General features: G+C 37.2%; 1 protein-coding gene across 7 annotated transcripts in view; it reads right to left on the reverse strand.

Annotated features, from left to right (window-relative positions):
- Positions 1-424: 424 nt before the first annotated feature.
- Positions 425-25,381, reverse strand: part of SEMA4D (semaphorin 4D) — a 70,470-nt gene continuing 45,513 nt past the window's right edge. For 5 of the 7 annotated variants that reach the window (XM_075211133.1, XM_075211130.1, XM_075211132.1 and 2 more), the window contains 12 exons: positions 24,546-24,608; positions 23,950-24,048; positions 23,582-23,675; positions 22,340-22,456; positions 21,346-21,497; positions 13,827-14,002; positions 12,683-12,839; positions 11,408-11,630; positions 10,585-10,700; positions 9,825-9,991; positions 8,723-8,766; positions 6,352-8,332 (listed from right to left, as the gene is read on the reverse strand). In XM_075211133.1, the coding sequence (XP_075067234.1) occupies positions 7,425-8,332; positions 8,723-8,766; positions 9,825-9,991; positions 10,585-10,700; positions 11,408-11,630; positions 12,683-12,839; positions 13,827-14,002; positions 21,346-21,497; positions 22,340-22,456; positions 23,582-23,675; positions 23,950-24,048; positions 24,546-24,608 (2,316 nt within the window). In that variant the 3' untranslated portion in view covers positions 6,352-7,424. Of the gene's footprint in view, positions 1,025-1,885; positions 1,981-3,150; positions 3,355-4,136; positions 4,159-5,962; positions 6,170-6,351; positions 8,333-8,722; positions 8,767-9,824; positions 9,992-10,584; positions 10,701-11,407; positions 11,631-12,682; positions 12,840-13,826; positions 14,003-21,345; positions 21,498-22,339; positions 22,457-23,581; positions 23,676-23,949; positions 24,049-24,545; positions 24,609-25,381 lie in introns of those variants that run through there. The other 2 variants (XM_075211135.1, XM_075211136.1) reach the window with 2 other exon arrangements.

The raw sequence follows: 25,381 nt of genomic DNA on the forward strand, positions 1-25,381 counted from the left end.
TGTACCGTGTGTAGACAGCATAAGCTCAATTGTTTAAATGAGATTTAAAGGAAATTATGAAAAACAAACTGTTTTCGGAGTCACTGCTTGTGATGGTCAAAAACCTTACACATTTGATGACATAGGAGTGATTTATACCTGAACCCCTAGCTCCCGCCAGCTTGGCAGCTATAGCAAAGGGGGTTAAAATAAAAAAAAGAGGATACAAATGGGGCATTGTTTCTAAAACCTGAGTGAACAAGACCGAGGCAAACTCACATGAGATAATAATGTGGCATGACGTATTGCTGTTCAAAACCATTAGGAAATAGATTTTCTTTTCCACTATATTGGCCATTCAATGTAGTAGTGTGCATTAAAAATAAAACCATATACTGGATAGTACATATTGTGCAAAACAATCTTTAAAAATACAGGCTGATCGTTTAGGAATAAATTACTTTTATTTCATGGGAATGATCAAAATATAGTCAGTGCTCCATTACAAACATTTAGGTTTCTGTTATCTATTCAGGATGGAAATAATTTAATAGATTAAGTCTATTATCCATTAATAAAAGGAAGTGCAACTTCAAAATACCATTTTCACATTTTTTTTTCTTCAGAAAAACATAAAAACAAACCATTAATTTCAATGCCTGAAAATTAAAAAACAAAGCATGAAACCAATCACTCGCCCCATGAATGTTACACACACACACTTTCTGGAAAACAATTATTCATATATTTAGGTGCTGGATCCATCTTTAGCAAACTATCCAGAGATTTTTATTTTATTATCTTTAAGAGTCCTTAGTATATGTCAAAGTTCTCTCTGTGCATTGTTTAAATTCTATACATTCAAAGCAGTAAGACAATTTCTGAGACTTCTGTGTCCTTCTCCAAGGTCACTGTATATTAGAAGACCATTATATGCCGTCCCCATAATAAAACATTGTTCTTTGAAGCTTTGTTGCTTATTCATATTCATCTTGCTGCATTTTAGTAATTTTGTTTAGTCAACATCTTTCTTGTTGCAGCTCTCCTAAAGTAATAGAAAACAATTTCAATATCTCCGAGCATATCTTAATCCAGCTAATGACTCAACCAGTGTTGGCACAGCGTCCCATGAAACCTATATACAAAATCTGCGCAAGAAAACGTCCAATACCCCCCCAAAAAACATTAAATCTATATAAAAATTTAAGATGATTAGTACTGTTCAAAATAACCCTTTGCATGGCATTACCAATCACCAAACCACCGATAAGAGATCTACAAATCAATTTTGCGATTAGTACTGAAATAGAAGTGCTCAATTAAAACTTGCATATTATTTGGGCGTGCGTACTACAAAAATCATTCTTCTGCTATCGCCATCTCTGGATGGTCATAGCAGAAGAAAAAAATCAATGAAAAATGCATTAGAATTAAATAAAATACATTTAAAAAAAAAAAAAAAAAAAATTATTTCACATTTATTTTAATTTTAATTTTTTTATTTAATTATTTCCAAGTTAGTTAACTCTTACCACTCTGGGCCAGTTTCACTCAGCTGTCTTGGTGATATTTTAATAATAAATTATGGCTATAGCCAATATTCTATAAGCATGATATTGCTATACATTAATAAGCGGACCCCTTCATCCTTTACAAGTATGATTTTGAAAGAACAATTCTACAACTTGGTAGAATCATTAAATAATTAAGCATTATTATTATTTTATTTCTATGGTATCACAATAAGTACCAATTACACTGGTAGTTATAATTTTTCACTATAACAAAAATGTAATCACAGTGTTATCTATACTTGTCAATAGAAGTAAAATTAGACTTGCTTGTATAAAAATGGTGACATTAAAGAAAATCTTAAGGCACAATGACAAAACCTTAATAAATATACCCATGTTTTCTTCCAGCCCTCCATGATGCTGCTGTGCTCCCTAACAGCACTTTTCCATCTCGAAAGTTCATTTGACCAGCCCTGATTGAACGAACCTATATAAAAGAAAACAAAATAGATAATGTTCAAGAACAGAATTAACTGCATTTTTACTTTGGATACCAGTCCTGCTCAGCTCACAAAATGAATCAGTTATAACTTCCTGCTGTAGCCATATAAATTGCTTCACTGGCAGCTTCAGTGTATGCTTATAACAAACGTTATGACAGCCAGCCAATGAAAAGAATGCCCATTGGGATAACAGTTACTAATTTGCTGTAAGCATACATTAAACAGTGTAACTCATTTTAAAGAAAGGTGACAGATACTGTGAAGATCTGAGGTTACAGCACTTTATGTATATCCATATAAAATAGACATCTCTATATAAGCAACTTTAAACCGTCAACCTATATGTTACAAATCAGAACATTAGCAATAATAAAATGAGTAAAAAAAAAAAAAAAAGTTCATTCATTCCCCATTCACAATGCCTCAAAAACCCTGGGGAGCTCTGCCGTCCCGGATTGAGGCCGAATGTGAATGGCTCCCCTGTATCTACCCGGGACTTTTGCAGGGTTATTCCCAGGTCCGACCCGGGTAGCATTCAAGCTGAACGGCGAATGACGGGTTTTTCAACCTGGGTCTCACCAAAACCTATTGAAAAGTTTAAAAAAAAGTCAACGTCACAAGAGGAGCCAATCAGAGCTGCTCTTGTGAAGTTGCCAGGGAGACCCGGGTTCTGTGTGAACCTGGTCAACCTGGGAATATGTCAGGGTGGGAGGCTCGGTCACTCAGCAATATCCCAGGTTCATATAAACGGGATATTGCCAGGGCTGCAACGTGAAAGTGGTATCAGCCAGTTAACTAGCTTCGTGTAGTTCTGCTTCCATAAACATATATTAAAGTCAGCCGTATCCACAACCATTGTAAAAACAAAAATAGAAGGTTTAGAGAAGCAAATGGCAGATTATGTACATAAATTACCCCCCCCCCCCCAGAGAGTCAATGGGATGGGGTCTTTAAAACATAACCTATCAACATGTCACTAGAGGGGGCATATTCAATTAGGATTCGTGGCTGCGCCTATAAAGTGCCATTACGGTATCGCAACATCGCAGATTTCTGTGTGCAGCCCTATTGGGTGCACAGAGAAATCCAAGATGTTGCGGTACCGGGACCTGTGCAGCTGCGAATTCTAATTGAATATGCCTCTAGGTGTTTACCTGTAACTCTGATGAAAACTTTTGAGGACTTCAGCCCAGCTTTTGATTCAATAGTACAATGATACTCTGCATCCTTCGTGGAAATATCTCTCATCCAGCTGAGGATGTGCACGTTCCCATCAGCCAGTGGGTGCAACTCTTCCTTAGCACAACTCTCCATTTTAACGCCGTCCTTCTCCCATGTGAAATGGGCATCTTTTGGCCCTGAAGGGAGCACAGCCTTAATATGCAATGTAGATATAAAACACATTTCAGATCTGCCCAATGTATACACAGGTGTATTGTTGTGATGATTCTCAATAATTAAGCTACTTTCGATTGATAAAACGGTCAGTCACTTATGACCGATTAGTAGTTTATTAAAGCTGCTAACTTACATTAACCTCCATCCATTCTGTACAGTGGTAATCACATTACATCCACTTTGCCTATTGTCCACACTAACTGTCCTTTGTCTGCTGGTGCAAAGATTAGAATGTAGCCAGGAATGTATACCAATATAATCTCAGCAAGAGTTCTTAGATATTACGTGCTAAGGTAGTGGCCAGACTAGCACTAAACAAGTTGCCCCATTTAAAATAAGAAAAATAAAAAGCTACAAGATTTCTTTAGTACAGCACATGTCCTATCTGCAACCTTATTGAAGGACATTGTGTATGGCAACTCATACTCTAAGTGCTATGTCAACTATTTCAAGTTAGTGGTGGCGGCTTCTCTCCAGGTTTGTATACTGCGGCTAACTGTAGCTCAAGGTGTATTACTTCACTGTAAAGATTAATGCGGAAAGGACAAGTTGTTGACATATCTAGCATGTAACAGCAAGGTTCTGTGCTCTTGTACAATGGTAATTTAGCTATGTGACATCTTGAGAAAATCTATTTGCTAAGCACAAACTTAGATTGTGTATTTAAATACAATTTTTAGATTGTGACTGAGAAAACTGCATACCTGTAAAATGTTCAAGACGACATGAATATAGTACTTACTCTTGTCAATCCATATTGTTTGCTTAGGATTAACAACATGGAAAAAGATCAGTTTGACAGGATAGTATACAAAAGGATATGTATCCAAAATAACCATCATCCTGCAAGTTAGTAAGTTTGTGTGTTCTGGTCTAGTTCTCTTTATATTCACAAAATGTTTTTGTTCTTCTCAACTACATTCTATTATTGTTATTTTGCCAACAGGGGTCATAACTGATGTGGATTAGACTACCGTTCTGACACATACATGCAGAGGACATGTGCACCCATTAATAACCTTATCTAGTGTCTTCCTTCACAGTCATTCTGCAAATCTTAGTGGTAGTGACCATTAGGACTGATAAACCATCACACATCTAGGGAAGCGTGGAGCGGATATACAGAAGATCTTGGGGTTATCCAATGTGGCTGAGACACTAGGAGTATATATATATTTAAGGGCAATTTGAGAACATTAGAAAAAAAACTAGGTATAGTTGGGGACATTTGATTTTGCTTTAAGTGGACGTATCACCAGGGGCTGGCTGGGCTCTTTAAAATGTTCCTAACAGGCTGCTGGGCCAAGTCTCGTTTCCCTCCCCAGCTAGTCACCTACACACACATTAGACAGCCACTTTGAGAGTTAATATTGGTCAGTTATCAGAGCAACAAGCACCAGCTCCTGAAATAATAACTTTATTTACAGACACTTCACTATATAATGTCTGCCCCTCGTCTATTTCAACATCCAATGAGAACAAACCCAATGCCTATAAAATAGTTAAAACAGTAACAAGTTCCCAAAAAGAACACCATTTAATGCTGGGTGGAAAGCTGGCAGTTCAGCAGTTAAAACATTCCACAATTGTACAAAGGGCAGCAATAAATCCGCATAACACCAACCAGTCCCTCACTCAGGCAATTAATCAATCTGTCAGAGAAAACGTACTAGTTCTTTTCCTGATATAGCATGTCCAACAAACGTGTCTCTCTCACTTTACAAACACTGCAGTCCAAGCAGAGTTAATTCAAAGTGAGAGAATGGGAAGCCTTCACCCACTCCTGTGTTACACAGCAGTCCCAGACACAGTCAGGTTTCAGTGACTAAGGGAAGGCGCCTCAGCTCTCCTCTTGCCCAAAAGGTCAGTGGGCTCTCTGTAACACAAAACTTCCCTGGTGCCCTTGCCGTGAGAGGCAGAATGGGGGTGGAGTAGATGAGGAGACGAACGTCACTACTTTGAATGTGTACCAGTTTCCATGACAATCAGGCAAGATTCAGAAGATGTCCATGGAGTTCTACACTGCCACCAATGTAGTGTTCTGAATATATGGCACTTGGAGATGGATGCACTCAATCATTTTCTAACAAATACAAAGCAGGTAAAATTTGTGAAGGTAGAGAGAAATTACATTACAGTGCTGAGGGACGTCATCACACCAAGGAAGGGGTTGTTTTGAAGACACAGGAATACTATATCAGGCAGTTGCTGGACCCAATAACAGTCGTTGCTGTTGTAATCTCTGAATCTTCCTTTGGTGATCTCACTTCATGCCCTTACATTCTGCCCACAAACTATGTTATTATGAGAAGATCATACATCAATAAGGACTTTTGAAAACGATAAAGGCGGTTTAGTTTGCATGGTAGTCCAGATACTTATGATGCACCATTTTAACTTCTAGAAAGGTAATTCTATATTTAACCCTTAACACTTACATTGGGCAAAAACAAAAGGGAACATAATAAAATAGAGTTATTGAACCTTGACGTAAAGCCCATTTTAAAAAGGAGAAAAAAAAATGAATCTTCAATTCATACAAAGACATCTGGAAAATGTTATACTCACCAGTTGCATGACAGAAGAGGTGCAATTCTCCGTGGACATAAACAAACTGGCCCTGATCACTCAGGAAAGGAGGCAGCAATTTGACTATTTCCGTGTCGGTACTAGACAGGACTTTGGGCTGCATGCTGGATAGTGAAGGATGCAATTCGGAAGCCATAGAAGACACAAAGGAGGTGGCAGAAGGAGAAAAGGGTATGGGAGATGAGGCTGTGTGACAGAAAGGGACAGAAGAGAGAGAAAGAGGGTTCTAAGAAAATAAAAGCAATAAAGAAAACAGTACTACTGAGAAGAAATCCATGCACTAAGAGTTAAAAGAAAACTGAAATACAAAGTGAAGAGAGAGATACTGGAAACGCATGAGGGTCAAAGACTCACAAATACACAGTAAATTACAAGGCTTTCCAATTTTTTTAAAACAAAAAAAACACTTTAATATTAGGGCATTTGGAATGAACATTTATACAGAACGGATATAGAAAAATAGACCAATATTTTCAGAAAGTATAAACAACAAGAATCCGTGTGTACTATTGTCCTTTTGCTTAGAGCTGTGCAGTACATAGTGGAAAGGAAGCCCTTAATAATATTACTCCTACAATGCTTTCAGATTCCAGTCCCTATAGTGGATTGGTCAAACACTCTGCAGGTGATCAGTCTTTGTGGGATTCACTCCAGTGGTTTGACTGTTAGAAAACTTAAAAAAAAGAAGTGTTGCAATAGTGAGCATTTTTTCCCTTATAGTCCATACAAAAGATCTGGTGGCTTAATGTAAGAATAGCCACAGTCTTACTATTGCAGGGATTTTTGGACATGCTTCAAATATTCCAGTGTGCATGTTATTTGTCATTGTTGGGTACAGAAGTTATTTTCATCTTTTCCATTTTAAGCAATAATGTCCGTATTTTTTCCAGTCACAACTAATAACCGTGTATCGCAGTCTATTCCCACACTACACATATGTTCTGTTACATCTCTGTTACACTGTACATTGTAAAAAGAAGGAGACCCAACTTTTTTTTTTGTCTTCCCCCCTGAGAAAGCAATTCAACTGAAAATCACAGGTAAAATTAAACAAATCATATGTACAGTATTATAAATTTGTTCTGAAAGTTACACCTTCATGTACTAAAGAGAACAGACGTGACCCTATGTGGGCACAGTTCGGCAGAGCTTTACCAATCTGATAAATAATTAACTTCCAATTTGGAATTAACTTTATAATTAGGTATTCTGCAATGACTGAATAGACTTGATCAGTCTTCTGCAAAGAAAAATCAAAACAAAACTGAAAAAGGAATGTAAATATAATAAGAAAGTATATAAACCAATGTATATCAGGAATTAAAAGATATATATTAAAATCCATATATCCTTTTATGAAATGGAGTGAAGCTGGAATGCAGACTGCACAATGGTCTTATTGCTTGCTGCTCAGAACGAATAAATCCCAAAAGGCTCACTTTCAGTCCCCATCGGAATCGGCATATTTTATTTCACAGTTAACGTCAAATGGTTGGTCCATTTCTTTGTCCTCTATCGTCTCATCCTCTTTATGTGTGATGGTCCCGTTCCTACAGTCTGGCTCTGTCTCGTAACCTGTGTCATGAGGTGCTTTTGGTGTCCCCCCACATTGGTTCTCAGTACACACTTTCTGCACCAAGATTTCCTTCACACCCTGCTCACAGTCTTTCAGAGGAGTTTTCTTCTTGCTGGGAAACACAGTATCACGATATTTTAGACACATGGCAGGAAGGAAACCCTTGTAGCAATTGTAGATCAGCAGGCTTAGAAAAAGAAGAAAGAACACTATGACCAGGATTATAAGTGGGGAACATTCATTGGTGCTGGACAAGTATGAAGTCTTTTCCATTCCAACATCAGGAATGGAGCCGATTACCTCCGTCACAGAGACTGTGTTTGTTGTCACTTTGTTGTTTAGATGTGTTACACTAACAGATGTCGTTGCTGCCTGAGAAGTAGATGTTTTGGTGGTCTTCTCCTTCGCAATTTTATAAACCCGAGTAGTTTCAATTAATCCTTTCATCTGTGTTGATGGTTGTAATGTGCTCGACAAAGGAATTGGTGTCTTTTCTAGCTCCAAAATATGTTTGATGATCAGCTGGGAAAATACTTTGTCCATCACAAACTCTTGTGACCAGCACTGGTAGATGCCAATGTCTGATTCTGTCACATTGAATATGAATAAAGTATTGTGCAGGAGATATTTAGGAGGGTTCATTTTCAGGCTTTCATTATTAAATGTCCAAACCACTGAAGCCAGATTAGACTTGTAAGAGCATTTCAGCTCTACAGCACTTCCTTCCTTGACAGTGTATCTCATACTTTCCCGAATTCCTTTATGAGTGGAATCTAAAAAAGTGGGGTATACATGAACAACCATTTTGTTAAATGAATCTACAATTTAATGGTTCATTTAAAAATCACTGATGGAAGCCTTAATTTCTTCAAGCGGATTCTAGTTTACCCTCCACAGGTTCCTGCCACACAGTACACTATTACTTTGATGTGAACGAATGCTTTGCTAGGGCCCACTTATAGCTAAACACAGTTTACAGTGAAAAGATTTTTCTTTCTTGACTAATGTAACAGTATGTCGGCTAATCAAGTAATTATGACAGGACCCCAGCAGATTTTGATCATCTGTGAGCGAAAACAAAATTTTCCTAGAATCTCACAAAGACTTGTTCATTACAAAATCCATTGTCACTTTGTTAAAACTCTCATACAAATGTAACATACCTGGACACTGAGAAGAGGCTCCATTTAGTGTTTGAATCAAATGTCTGGGAAAAAAACAAGACAAAAATATACTGAATCTATAAACAGACAAGAGAAAAAGGTGATCCACCATCAATCCTGTATGCTTAGGCTAGATCAGGATTTCTTATCCGCTTTCATCCTAGATTACATATGGCTAATCCACTTGTGATCCATGATTAGTAGATATAGATTTTATTTTACTGACCCTTTGGTTGTCCACAAATTACGCATATTATGTGGGATTTGCACAAAAGAAATATTTTCTCCAGGGTTTCTAGTTAATTTTATGGGTTACTGTATGACTGCAAAAGGGAGACCACACTAATTTATTACACATGGCATGTACCCTGTATTATCTTTATGTCTGCCTGCAGGCTCATATCTACGAGAAAGGAAAATAAAATAAAATAGCAAAAGTTTAATTTCAAAAAAGTTACCGCTTTGTGTTAAAGGTAAATAGCCTTTTAATACAAAGTGGCCTCCTGCTTAGTTGGCCTTTATAACCTTGTGACAAAATAGCAATAAAGCTTACATATACAAGTAGCATAAGAAAAGCTATACTTCATACTTCACAGGGAAGTATTTTAATTATATACATGGCTGGCTTTAGGTTTGTAAATTTACCGAACAAAAACAGCAGGAGAATTTCAGAACCTAAAAGGTTTGAAGTGTTTCATATAGATTTTTCACTTTTAATGGATTCATAAACAAGCCAATAGACGTCAAAATTGTGAAGCCACCACAAAAAGGTGTTTAACAGACAAAAATACTGCATAAAATCAAGGCTTCCCATATACCGCTATTATTTTAGGTCCCAAGCTGCACCATACAGCATCCTTCAATCAACTTACAAATAGGATGTGTAAACTTGACTCCAATATCTGTATGACTATTATTTACAAGCTAGTGAACACTACTAGAGATATTAGTACTAGTAACTCCTGTATGTATTTGTAGTGGTGTACTAGAATAACCCCCTATCATTAGACATGTATCACAGTTCCCTTTCATCGTTTGTCTGACTTATGGCTGGTGCGAATTAAAATGACTTGCTGGAGAAGATTTCTGATGAATTATATACCTGTCGGTCTCCTGAAGAATTTCAACACAAGAATTCTTGACTGGACTCCAAGCACAGTAAGGATCCCTGGTCAGGACACACTCTGCACAAGAGGAGAACTTCTCACAGAAGGCAACGGCAGACTGCACCACCCCAGTGTTGGAGCTGGCATAGATGTATCTTTTGTTCTGAGCCAAAACATGAATATAAACCATTACCGAAAGTGTAGAGAGACAAATGAAAGGTGTGTGAGGAGAGCAGAGTAAAAGCAAAGTTAAATATAAACAAAAATTTATGTGGAATAAACACAACACATTAATTGTACATTTAATCACTTTTTTGTTTGAGTATCCCCCGCATATACACATTTGTTATCTAATGCAATGCCTTCCCTTACTGATACTAGTTAGTCGGGTTAGACTGATGATCTTGGCTATTGTGAGGTCACTTTGGATATGTACATTGGGCAGCAGTCCATGCACAGAATGGTGAAGGACTCGTGGACCTTTTACAGGACGGTAGGCTACTAATAAGCATGCAACATAGCCAATCATCCATTATCCGAAACGTTGGCTCCCACATTGGTATCAACCACCCATATTAAACCCTTCTCTCCATTTTCAGAACACAGGTAGAAGTAAACTGCCCATGTGCTTCAAGAAAGCCTAATTAAGAGATTGTAAATATACAAACGAGGCAACAAAATGAATAGTTTATCAGTTACACATGTGTCAACTTCACTTTTTTACGTTTGTCAACAAAATAAAAAGGTCAGGTTTACCTGCTTGTCTGAAATGAGCAGTGTTTGGACTGATTGATGGTCAGGGAATAGCAGTATTTCCTCAATAATTCGCATTTCACCGCCATGGCTGACTGCTTTGTGCAACATACCTTTATCTACACAGAGACAAACACATATATATTTGTATGTTACAGAAGAATGGCACTCACACTAATGCTGCATAAGGCAGGGCTAGTGTAGGACCAGTAAGGTGAAAAGGGCTGCAAATAACAAAATCTAGCTGACTTGCTTAAAGGGACAATTGTAACCCTTTATAATGTGTGCTTAGGGTTGATGTGCCAATAAGTAACTTTCTTCATACATTTTATTATGCTGTTGTCCATTTGGGTAATAACCTGGGCCAGCATGACTGTATATACATGAATATCAACATGTAAAAGGATTGGCGATTGCCAAACCTAAAAACTTATTTAAGAAAAAAGCTATAGCTTTAAAACAGATTACTTTTACATCATAAACACATTTAAATATTACTTTAAATATAAAACATTAAATCAGAGTAGCTTCATGCCTGTTAAAAGTTCTATGTGAGAGCTTTGATGGTTACATAAACAAATATACTGCTGCTTAATACACTGTGGAGCTTGAACAAAACAAGGTAAAACTGCAAAGTCAACTTAAGGTCAGCACATATTTCCTATTTCATTAAATGCTTTGCCAAATGTTTCTATTAATAAGAAACAAGGACGGTTGAAGGAAACTTTCTTCTTTGCTTTGACTAGCATATGCAAATAAAATAAAAAATAAAATAAATAGATTGTAGCCAGTTGTAAACTAATGTGCAATAAATTAAAAAATATACCTGTACTGATAAACATGACATCATGAGTATTGCCATCCAGAGCTTTGACCTGGTCCACAACTATTTGCGTGTATGTCACATTTTGGACCACTAGCCTGGGCTTTTTCCCTATAGGAACCACAGAGTCATCCATTAAAGGGTGGTCTTTAATAAACTGTAGCGTCTTGTCCGGCAGGTTGAGTGAGCTGGTGTAATTCATGGATCTAGCCTCATTGTTTATACACTGGAAAATACAACACATACACTTGTTATTCAGGAAGAAATCCACCCTGTGTAATGCATAAAATATTTTCTTTTTATTGCCACAAATATGGATTACAACAATATTCTACTTGCAAATTAGGATTTATTTTTCTGTTAGTGATATTTATGCAATATATACTATACAACTGTTAATAATCTTCAAATTAACACTTTTCAACATAGGAAAGTAACATTTTCATGCACCCAACCAGTTGAACTAAAAATAAATAGAATTAATTAAGAAATGTACACATTTTTTACAACCATTTATTCAACTACTGTATCAGCAAGGCACCAGCAAATATGTTTTTAGATATACAATGAAAGTTTCAGTAGAGTGTCGTTTGGGACTTAATCTACAGGTACATTACACATTTTAGCTGGAGGCCTGCTCAACTCCTCTAAAATAAATGCATTTTTCATGCACGTTTGTTATGGATTCCAGTGCATGCAAACTTTAAAAATGGCTATACCAGGACATAAAAGATCAGAAGATAAGGATAAGTATCTTCTGGGAAACAGGGCTAAATAAAGCATATAAGCCCGGTCATACAATGTTCTGTTGGCATAAGTGATTGCTCTACATGAGGTCACTTGTGAAGTAACTGCTTATCATAATACAGGAATTAAGGCACATTTAAAGATTTTATATTGCTGATAATTAAAATAGACATGTTTACTCTTGTTAATGCATATTCTGATACATTAACATCTTATTACATGGCAAACATGTGGCATTGAGCATACTGTATATTGGTCTGGTCTACAATTTCACTAACAATAATACATTGTTGTTACCAACAAGGATACAATAGCTGTACTGACCATTAATGTATCTCATTTAACAAAAAATCCTATTTAACCTGTTACGGAGTCATAACGCTGTTGCTAAATCCACGGGGATTCAGTAGTATTAATGATACTGTACATGAAAAGCTTCCTCCATGCAATACAAGTAATAAAGCCACTCACGGCCGTAAAGCAAGGTCTGCTCAGCAAATCAACACTTCCTGGAATTAAGAAAAAACTTACAGCTCCCGGGCGAGGTTTGGGCACTTCTCCATTAAACTGCACCCACTTGGTGTGTGCTTGTTCCACAGTGGTACTCTGCATGTACTTTCCCTTTGCAAAGATGTCTTCCACAGCAGATACACTGTATGTACACACCGCTGACATGCCAACGTTGTTCCTTTTTTTGGGGGGAGGGACAAAAAAAGTGAATATTTAAGAAATATTTTAGTACAATTTTAACATTACATTTCAATGAAAACAAACAAGAAAAAAAAAAGAGTGGAAAAACCCCCCCAAAAATAAAACTATTGCTAGTTTTCATACGTCTGCCTTCAAAGTATTAATACTGAAAGGTGAACCAACAAGATATTGAATGATGGATGAACTGCTTGTATATTTAATAAAATCATACAAAAACACACCAATTACCCATGGGACAGTGTCCTATATAATGCAGTATTTTTGGAGGCTCAGTTCCAACATTATACTTCTATAAAAATACTGCTGGAATACAAAACTATAAAAGGCAACACTATATTTTTATTACCATATTATTAGACTATGTAGAGCAGCAGCTCTGCATTGTCCAGCGCTTTGTGTTTCCAAGTGGTGGCGGAAGTGCAACGTAGTGCCCACTTTCTCATCTAACATGGTGTCGCATCACGCATTATGAGGTCATACGTAGTGCCCACTTTCTCATCTAACATGGTGTCGCATCACGCATTATGAGGTCCTACGTAGTGCCCACTTTCTCATCTAACATGGAGCCAGATCACGCATTATGTAGTTATATGACGTTACAGACAGACACAGGAAGTTCCCGGCAGTCAGTTTGCCCCTATCTGGAAAGATAATGTCACAGAGCTTGTTCGGCAGGCCAGCCAGAGTCACAATACTGCAGGCAGGAGGGTTAATGGATACTGGGAATGTGAGGTATATTGGGCAGCAATCAAGGGGTGTCGGACGGTGTATTTTCAGTCCTTTCCAAAGAAGGCCATGTCATCACATATCCCTTGTCACACCACATCTATTGTATTGTGATTATCACACTTCAACACTGACTACAGAGCTGTGGGCGGATGGAACAAACATACACAGCTCAGCCACATACAGTTTTGTAGAGGAAGAAAGATGTCAGAATGTATTGCTAACAATTTCTACTTACAAGTCAGGTGTAAATATTCCATAGATGACTGGCTCTTTTACTTGTGGAGGCTTCAGGATAAAAATATCTTTGACAACATTGAAAAAAAAATTATTATCTGGCGAGTGACAAATCAGCCTGGCTTTGAGAAATGTGGTCCATCTCTTCTGTAATGTTCTTAGACCCCCCTGGTCACCCTGGAAAATACAATATAGGCGATATATGAAACACAACATTTCAAAACAAATCTGCAATGATCCTGTGATCAGAGATTGTAAACCGCATATGTATACAATAAGGGAGATTCCTCCAGGCATCAGTCTTGTGGGTGATGTGGAGATGCCCACAGCAATCAGATGTTTACATTCATTTTCTAAACTGAAAATGGTCAGAATCTGACTGGTTAAGTTTCCTGTACATCAGTGTCCATCAATGTCACCCAACGTGCTCATGTTACAGGAAGCGGTTTAGTAGGGGATGCGACTTTTAGGTTTAGGTAGGAGGATACTATAATTTCCACCCAGGCCAAAAGGTCTCGTCCACACACATACACTGTGGAAAATGGATGACAAAACACAAGAACCAAATGTGCTTTATGCATTTCATGTTTGTCACTGCATTTTCCATGCACTTTCATGTATTGTGCTGTTCAGGGCTTTTTTTTCTCATAGAACATGCCGAACAGCGTTCCGGCACCTTTTTTCAAGGGGTTTTCAAACTTTAACTTTTTAACATTTTTTTTTTGTCTCTACGGTGCTGCTACAGTGCAGTGTGTCCCCTGTTTCCAGCTCCGGTAGCGTCGTGACGTCACAACGCTGCCAGTGAGAGGAGCCGCGATCAAGCAGAGAAGCGAGAAAAGAAGAGCGCGCTGCTGCCGAGGTCTCCGGGGCAGATTCGGTGAGTGGCAGGGGCGCCTGTGTATACTCATCTGAGCGTTACTAAGGACAGTTTTCTTTGACAGCGGAAAGTGTACTGTGGATTATTACAGCACTTTTATGGTGAAGGATACCATTTTCTCTATCTGGAGGACTATAGTGTACACTACTTAGTGGTACGTTAACTCACAGGCCTTTCATTTTTTGTTTTTTACTCTCTTTTTTGTCTATATGCATATATTCTTTTGATTTTTATTGTGTCTGCAGACTGTTTTTATTCAGCTTTTGCAATACTACTGTCTATACATGTGTGTCTTTATAATTATACATACCTATTTTTTACATTTGTCTTATTATTATTTACATCTAGCGCCGGGGACTTTTGTTGTATACGAAGCGAGAAAAGAAGCATAAAAGGTAAGTACAGACTACAGAAAGCGGGAAAGGGGGCGCAGAAAGAGGGGGCTACAGAAAAACGAGGAAGGCAGAAAGAGAGGGCTACCAAAAACCAGGGGGGGGGGGGCAGAATAGGGGTGAGAATAGATAGTGAGCATATGTGAGAAAAGCTGGTAGGCAGCAGGGGACATGTCAGTGTGTAACAGGTGATTGATGTCCAGTTGTTTTGTTTTGTATTATTAAATCTAACAATTGGGGCCTTCCCTCTAGATATCCTGCGTTTGCTCCTGGGCAGCAGTGAAGACTGGACAGCATTCTGCTGTGGACATCAGTGCATCTGGACTGCAGCCTTGCCAGCCAGCCAGGAGGAGGTAAGAGCTATTTTTATTTTACAATTGTCAAGTGCGTGAGGGGCAAGGAAGGGAGTATTGGGGGGAGGAGGGGCGGTAGGCTGAAGATCTGCCTAGGGTGCAGAGCAACCTTGCACCAGCCCTGAGGGCACAGTGCTTAGTGAGAAGTATTTGATTATCTACCACAGATGTGTTTGTAAGGAACCATTGTACTGTTTGTACACACTAATCACAGCGTAATACATAATAGAGTGGCTCAATAAATTGTATAACATCAGTACAAAATATTTTTTTTAATAAAAGATTAACAAGATGTGAGTTCCGGCACCTTTTTTCTTAAAAAAAAAAAAAAACAACACAAAAACACTGGTGCTGTTACAAGTACAATTTACTATACAGGACGTGCGATAATGCATGAGAGAATTTTAAATGCATCACTAACATTTTAGAAAACATTGATGTTAATGGCATATAATTTACTCCTATTGTGAATGTGCTATCCATGCACTTAACGTATTAAACGCAGATAAGCGTGAACGTGGATTTAGGAATCCATTCAATTCAAGTAAAAAAAAAAAAAAGTCTTTAGGACAAAATAGACAAATAGACAGTGATAATTTCAATAGGCCATACAAGCAGACAATTGTTTTAAACCCCATTTTGGTTTGTACCTGTCATACAGCGACAGTTTACGTGATTGCTGGAACACAAACACCTGACTTCTTTAGTGTCCCTACATCATTCCCAGGTAGATCTTTCATATCAGAGGGCAACTCCTGTCCTGGTTATACTTCAGTGCTATTTATTGATAGCAAATTCATCTTAATCACTAAGGGTGATGCATTCAAATATACAACAATAAATGAGTAAGGCTTCAATTAAATCTTCCTGACAAGATAATTATTTCAGTATGGAAATGGTGTAAACACAGTCTTGGACGAACACAATATTTTGATTAGCATGAAAATAAATATGTATGTATGTATGTATACACACACACACACATATACACACACATACACACAATAAAGACATCAAGAGTAATACACATTTTAGCAATTCAAGCTATAGCAAAACAAAGATCAGAACAATAAACGGAGACGCACAGTTTTCAATTATATTATAGCACTCCATTCACCCACTATTGCAGTTGAGAGGGGAGCACTTTCTTCACGAAAATGTAAGTCAAGGCTCGGTCACTTTGCAAGGATGGAACAGGAAAGGCTTCAGTTCTCCCCTGAAAGCCAAACTTATTCTGAGCCCCAAGAAGTCTTCTGAGCTCCTTCACTTCAGTACAGAAAGTGACTTTATTCAATCATTCAGCACACAACCCCGTCACCGCTATCAGTGGTGATAAGTGAGCTTGGGGGTGAGGGGGGCAGGGATGTCCCCAATTGCTTCCACAAGCCACTTGTGATCTCCTCAAGGCTCGATTAATCCTGCTACCTAAAACTAGGAAGTGGTTGTGCACTGTATGTTCGCACACAACCTCTTCCTATGCCTAATGCAGATCAGGAGACACTGGGGCCCAATGAAGCGCTGGGTTTTCAATACACTGGGCACCCCAGCGTTGCCTGCAAAACTTTTCTACTTTGGAGGAAAACTGTAGTCCTGTAATTGAGAAGTTAAGATATTAAAATATATATTAAGTAGGGCGAAATGAAATTAGAGCTCTCAGCATCATGTGTAAACTGCTTCATAGAGCCAAGTTATCTGTCACATCACAGATTCTACTGGGGCGAACAGCTGGGAGCAAAGTGCCCCTGTAGAAAATACCTGGCGTGGCACTGAAAGGGTTAAAATAGAGATGTGGGTGGGCCTAACTGCTTTTTTACAAAAAAAACATTTATACTACATGACAGACTCTGCTCAAGAATTCAGATCGATGTTCTTCTGTCGCACCACAGTGATTCCACTGGTAAAATGCAGCATGCTGCGGTTAGATGCTACAGTCACTATAGTCTTTGCAGGGGAACAGTGTTCTACACATACACATACATATATATATATATATATATATATATATATATATATATATATATATATATATATATATACACATATATACATACATATATATATACATATATACATACACACACATACACACTTTAATAAAGTGAGGCACAAGAGGGGAGGAATGCTCATGTACTGAGAATGGAGCTCAGTTATCTCCAGAGTCGTAGGAACAAGGGATAAACATATTACTTTCCCGCTTGCGCAGCGACTGAGTTTAAAGTGACAGTTGGCAGAATCTAAAAATTGCATTCGCTTTAAATTTCTGTAAGAACCCCTGCAATTTTTTTTGTATTCCGTTAATTACAACTATTACAATATCTACAGAAAATACTTCTATGGGTGGAGTGATGCATTGTTTAATTACTGTAATTAAAGGTAGCATTTGAGAATTATCACAGCTGTTGAAGATGCTCATTAAAAGCAATAAAATATATCTACACACAATGGAGATTGTCAGCCATGAAATATTGCCGGCTCTTTCTATGACCAAGTGACAGAAGCCGACAGCCGGGCTCATTTTTCCATTTGAGTGATGACAGCTTAGCATGAATTTCCACCTGTCATCACCAGTTAAGACAAAAACAGTCTGTCACAGGCATCTTATAACACTTAAAGAAAATATGCGAAGGGGGAGCTAAAATACATTTTCAACATAGCCTGTTTCCTGAATTACAAATTAGTGTTTGTAGGGTGTTAGAGACAGAGTTTTGTTATTTCCAAGCCTCTTCTGTTAATAAAAATGTAAGCAGTGTTTTAATAAACATCAAACTAGAACACATAACTATTACAGCTTACTTGCATTCTTTAAAAAAAAAAAAAAAAAAAAAGGTTAAGATTCATGTATAACAATGACTTGCTAGGTAGGGAAGGATAAGTTCTGAATATTTATTGGCAGGCTCTAGTATGCCAATAAAAATTGTATTAAAACATTAAAATTTCTTTGCATATTAAACTGTATCATGACATAATGCGTTCTAATATAATTGGGAACTTCTACATGCCATATCAAGCAGGAGTATTTTTCACTGATCACTATAGTAATGGTGCCACCTACATTTCCCAAACACTAAATAATGTCAACTCCTAGCATTGAGACATTAAGTTGACAACACATTTTCATTTGATATTAATTTGAATTCCATTATATACCCTAAAAGAAATTCAAAAGATAACCAATTTGAATGCAATATTCTATGGAGATATAAGTTCATGGATGGATTTTTTTTTATTTTTTTAAATATAGGTCGGCTGGTACCATAAATCAACTCAAAGGAAATCATGTGTAGAAAGATCTGTGGACTCAGGTTCTGTGGAACATAGAAAACTAATGCTTTCAAAGGGAGCAGTCGTATTTGGAGTAGAGAAGGTAAAAGTAGAAGAATTTGTTCTCTTAAACTGCAAACTTATGGCCGAGGTATAGAGAAAAGTGGCACTTTCACTTCATGCAAAAGTGTCGTACTTATTTTGCATCCATTACATTTATTTTTTTTGTTTAAAACATACTTTGAAATATCCCACAATAACATAAGCCACAAAATATGTACACCGATTCATATAAATGCTTGTGTAAACATGTAAACTTACTACAAGTAAACGGATGTCATCAGCAGCTTAGCTGGGCTGAAGGTGTCAAAGTGATGAAGTTACATCAACAAAATGTACAAATATGTAAGCTAGCAGATTTTAAGTAACCAAATGTTAAAGAATCAACACACACAGATGACAAAAGATTCAATATAATAAAATAAAGATGGCAAATGTGTACTGCAATCAGGGCCGGATTAACCCGAGGTCTAACTGGGCTATAGCCCAGGGGCCTCGGGCATCCAGGGGGCCCTTCAAAGTCCTCAGCAGCATTATTGATCGGTCCAGGGGCTGGGGCGCCCCCAGCCCGATCAATGCTGCTTACTGAGGAGATCTCACGAGATCTCCTCACTAAGGAGCTTACAGCGCGCCGGGGACGGAGGACTGCACTGACAGGTAAACGCTTGGGGGGTAGGGGCGGCGGGCGGCTCACATTGGGGGCCTCACGGGGGAATGGAGGCACCCTTAGCCCAGGGGGCCTCCATTCCCTTAATCCGGCCCTGACTGTAATCATACAATTATAGCTTCAGGATCCTTCAAATGTCCTACAACGCGCATGCGCTGAAAGGGTTTTCTGATTAAAGCTGTAATGAGGGTGAAGCAATAGATTTTGACAATCTGAACAAACCCAAACAATCTAATCATACTTTTCAATTGTACAAGCTGCTGTGGTTGCATGGAAATACAACCGTTTGGGGGAAAAATTGACAAGTTGCTGCCAGTTTTATGATTCAGAAGCCTATTTACTAACAAACGGGGATTACCAGAATTTTTTCAAATCGCTACCTATAACCACAATTTATGAATTAAATCTAACCAAGGCAGCTGAGCAATACTCTGCTGCCTCGGAAATATTGTCCCAGAGCAGTAAGTGTTAACTTATCAATTCACCAGGCCCCTATCCGGGGATCTGAGAGTGATCCAGCTTGCACATATGCATTTTCACCAGTTAGAAATAAATAAATATTAAAAAAAAACAAAAAAACAGATGAGTAAAATATGAAAAAAAAACCTATAAGAAAGAAATATGATCTATTGAAAGAATGCTTTTTAAATCAAAGAATAATTTTTCCCTTATAACCACCTTGATACGGTAACAACTGAACAAATATTGCATCAGTACATGTACCACTGTGATGCTTGTAAATAGGCTTCCCCAGTTTATATACATATAATATTCCTTCAATGACTTTTACTGTGGATCTCTGCATTTATCCTTAAAAAACATAGTTCTTTATGTGCAGCTCGAAAGGCCAAAGCTAACACAAATCGCTCTGTTATTAGAAGTACAGTAGCTAAGCTATATAGACTTGCTCCTAAGCAAATTAAAAAAAATTAAAAGGCATTAAAAAAAAACCAAAAAAAAAAAAAGTGTTCAAATATACAGTCATGTCCAATACAGCATCTTAATATGTAACAAGTGATCCTTTCTAATAATTCTATACCAGCCAAAAAATAATGTTTCCATTGATGAGTATTAGAGTGGACGGGGTAAAGTGCACACATCCAATAGTAAATTATCCTGTCCATTCACCCTTAGTACTAACCACATTAACTTGGGCGATATAATATGCTTCAGAGAAATAGATTTTAGGGATAGCACAAAATTCATTTTATATCCTGCAGCAATTAAGCAGCACAGATGCCATGATCATGGCTTTTCCCATCCAGTAACGAGTGGCTTTAAATGAGAGATTTACATCACAATGTATCAGACAGCCAGAGATTGACCCACTGGTCAGGAAGGTTTGGATACCAAAACTAAAGAAAAGGGCCAGTGCATCCCTGGCCAGGCGTTCAGGATTACCCTCAGCTTTGTGATTGGGACTCTCTCTGATGAAGCTTGTGACTCAGAATTATGGTAATGCATGCTTAAAAAAGGTGTAGTCCACTGAAGTCTGTGTGTGACGTTCGTCTCTAATAAGAATGCTTTGATAGACATGATCACCAGAAAGGCTTTCTTGGGAAAAAAATATATACTGAAGAGGTCCGTGACATGAGATATAAACCGAGAACATAATGCGCTCACAAACTGCAAAGCAAGTTTTATTAAATTAATGCATCTAAGGTTGCTATGTCACTGCCGGGGTTTTATAGGGAAGCTGTATTTAAAGAAGTATATAAAATCCTCAATTGCAGCAAGTTGCAAATTCCACTAATAAAAATAAATTCATTTCTTTTAACAATAGCAAATATAAATACCAACTATTAAAATAGCAGGCATCCTCCACCCTCTCCTCCACACTTGTATGTGGAGTATATGTGTGTGGGCTAGGAATCTTCAACCATTATATAGCAGAATAATGCTGAACCCACCTTGCACACTCTGGCTATTCTTGGTATCAGAAGCTTGTTAACAAATTCATATTCGACAGACACTTCATTGAAGAAGAAATACACCTTGTCATCATCACCATCCGGATCATTCTGAGGTGCTCGGATTACATCCGAATGCACAAATATGGGTTCTATGTGGAATATAAGAAAAGATATTGATAAGCAAGAAAAACATGGTAACATAGCTGAAAATGATACCGTTTTATAGCACTCTACCAGCGTTGGAAGACAGAAAGCTAGTTTCATCTAAAATATTTTAGTTGCTCACTTCATAATTGTATCACTCCCGAACATCCCAAAGTGTTTTACAAGAATTTACTCAACTCCAGTGTGGAAGTGAAAACAGCCAGAGGAAAGCATATTCTGTACCAATGATTGTGAGACTACATAGAGGCAGCCATGTAGGGCTCCGTGCTTGACAATTATGCATACTGTACATAGATAAGTACCAAACACTAGAACACAGCAATATTACTACAACACTGGGGCATTTTTCTTTTAAATCTAAAACAGTAAAAATAGTGCAGTGTATTGGAGAGTGATGCTGATGCAACGGTTTTTGGCCAATACAAGGACCTATAAAATCCGCGGGAGAGGATGCAGCCTGATGGGAAGGGTTCATGAAGTGCAGTCACATATAATCAACTAAAAAACACCAGAAAAGACCCAAAGCATTTTGATTTACGGACATCCTTTGAAAGTATCCTTTTGACAAATTTATAGTTTTGCAGACGCGTTGATGCATTTAATTTTTTGCTGCATTTACCTACAGCAAATCCTGCTTATGATTACAATTACAACAACCACCATTGAAACTGCTAGATATCAGATATCTGTCTCCTTGCTAAATGTTATGGTGTAGCAAAATTTCTAGTCATTAATTAATACTTAAACCACAAATAGCTATTTGGTCCAATTGATAAACTGAATCAGAAGAAAGAGGCCAGCAGCTCAGTGTAAGTGGTTTACTTACCATTAAGCCAAGGTACGGCATATTCCGTTCTAACTTGACTTTGCGGGTTGGTGTATCTAAGAATGATTGGCTCACTGCCCAGGAAGGTATAGGAGGTTCCAGAATACAGTTCCTCATCTTTAGGGGGGAGAAATAAAATAATCAGTTTTATCCAGCTGGACTTTAAAGTATTAGAGCACAAATAGTATGGTGTCAATTAGATTAAATAAAAAAAAAAAAAAAAAAAGGTATAACAATAAAACACATGTTCTCATTACTGGAATAGTTGGCGTCAGTCTGGACAAGGATAGGGCTTTCTTACTTTGTAGTTTTACATTTACTAGCTTGGAACTTACTCTTTGTTGGAATAAGAGCATGGCCAATGAATATGCCCCAATTCTGTGCTCTTGTTTCAGTGGTCCTTGAAATAGGTGGGTGGCAGAGAAATATAATATAAATATATATATATATATATATATAAATATAAATATATATATATATATATATATATATATATATATATATATATATATATATATATATAAATATATATATATATAAATATAAATATAAATATAAATATATATATATATATATATACACACACACACACACATATATACATACATATATACATACACATACACAATTTACCATTTCACTGCTGCCACTTCTGAAGTACTGACCTAAGCATTTGCTCCCCTAAGGTCACCTCAGGTATAACATTTATTATCCAGAAAAAGTTCCAGAGACCAGCAACATAAAGACACAAGTAACTGTTGTTGCTTAGTGAGAATCTTATCCACAGACATGGATTCCGCAAGTGGAGATGTTCAGTAATAATTATTGAGGGGACTTCCAGGTGACCATGTGGGGAGAGATGGGGTGACTTGTAAATGTACTTGGGGATTTTTCTGTAATTTCGAGGCACATGCATAAAATTTACACTTTGTATTCTGGATAATAGCTCCTAAATCTGTATAGCAGTTTATGAAGCTTGCAATTACGCAACTACATTACATTTGAAATATATTTACAAACCCAACATTCACTGATTTACTATAAAAGAACAAACAAATGTACAGATAAAAGTTCCCATTCTATGATGGAGTATGACATGGTCTTTCTAGCCTTGTTAATCTTCTTCATTGCAAACTAATGTCTTTAGATCATCATTTTATCTATGCAGATGCTGCCAATATGTATATTTTTTTTTATTTTGTTTGCTGATCAGATATTAATTTAAGAGAGTTACCCACTTACCAACCAAGACTGAAGTATAACTCTGCGCTGGATCAAAGGGACATCTTCCTTTACCGTCTTCCTCTTTTTCCACAAACATAAATTTACTTATTTCCTATAAAAACATACAACTGAATTCAGGAAGATCTCGAAACACAATATAAACGTCCTCAAGCGGTCCTTTTTTAATAAAGGGCAGTATACTAGAGTACAGGAAAAAGTGCAGGACATCACAATGTCATTTTGCGAACCTAATTATAGTGAATAATCATTTAAGCTACTTGCTCCTGTGTCTGCCATAATTTGCTCTAAGTGAATGTTAGTGAGATAATTATTTGCTACTGGATTATACCATTACATTTAGCATGGCACAATATAGCAGAACTAACCAGATGTTTGCAGATGGGCTGAAAAGCATTGGTTCCGCATACATACAGAAAATCTTCTTTCAGCGGCTGCAACACTCTAATGTAGTTCAGACATTCACTCTGGAAAGGGAAAAGGGAGACATTTACAACATGAACCAGAAAAAATTAAAATCATTGATAGCATACATAAGATGAAAATCAATAATATTGCAGATAACCTAAATATATTCACCAAACCATGGAATAATGGTGATATTAGACAGCCCCTGCTTAATATAACAACCTATCACAGAAATAACCAGGATGGGGAATGTCCTGTTCCATAAAGTAACGTGCTGAATTACATCACAGCCTGCTCGCATTTGCTGTAGGCAAAACAAAATCTATGGACGGGTGGAACTGTGCAGTGCTGAGAGAAAGGAGAGGATTAGAAAGCAATACTGCCATATGTGGTCTACAAAATCCTTTAAAATAGAAGATGAGAGGGATCGCACAACATGTACATTTTAGTCAAATATGGAAATTGAAATATTAGACGGGTCACTGAAATCCACTTTTTTTCCCCTTCATTTTGTTACAAATAGTGGCTCCACTTTAAAGGTGAAAATTTGAAATACCTGTTCCGATTTGCCTTTCTTGCCACAAAGTTCGTTGCTCTCTTTTGGGACTTTCCAGTAAGCCTAGAAAATAGAAATTGAAACAGTTTATTTAGGAATCTGTTGACAATAACCACATAAAGGAAAAACAAAACCACTGCAATCAAGATTAAGCTTAGTCATTCTGGACAAGAAGTAGCTGAAATTGTGAAAATATAGAGCCTTCCAACGCTCAAAACAAAATCTGACAACAGTAAAAATAATTACTAGAAAATGCTGTAACCCTCTAAGAAACAACACAAATAAAGAAAACCGCTCTAAAAGTAGTAATTTCTAAATACTAGTAAATAAATTCTTATGCTAGAATATGCGGTAACCATCAGCTTAAATAAGATCTACAGTTGTTTTTTTATATTCATTGAGTAATATATGTTTTAACACTCACAATCCAAAAGCAATATGATTAACCAGACCTTCATAAGTATTTTCCTACAATAAAATATTAACTGGAGAACCAGTAACTGCGCTGACATATTGCAATTTAGTGAATTCCGTACATAAAATTTTAAAAATAAAAATGATCCATGATTTGAATAAATTCTCTTCATAAGCATCTAACACGTTTTATGGCTAAAGTCACTTCTTCAGGTTCTCCAGCACGTTTTATTGGTAACTTCTTGCTTATAAATAAATGTTAAAAAAAGAATATGCATACAATTTCCTATTCAAAATATATATATTGCCAGATTGCTGTGATCATGTGAGATACCATTGTGTTGTGCACAGCAGCTTTTAGGGTAGAGAGGTTGCAGCAAACAAGAGTTGGATCAAAGTTGTTAAAATCCTTTTTTAATAAG

Source organism: Mixophyes fleayi, chromosome 1 (assembly GCF_038048845.1).
Source record: "Mixophyes fleayi isolate aMixFle1 chromosome 1, aMixFle1.hap1, whole genome shotgun sequence".
In the NCBI taxonomy this organism is placed as follows: Eukaryota; Metazoa; Chordata; class Amphibia; order Anura; family Limnodynastidae; genus Mixophyes; species Mixophyes fleayi.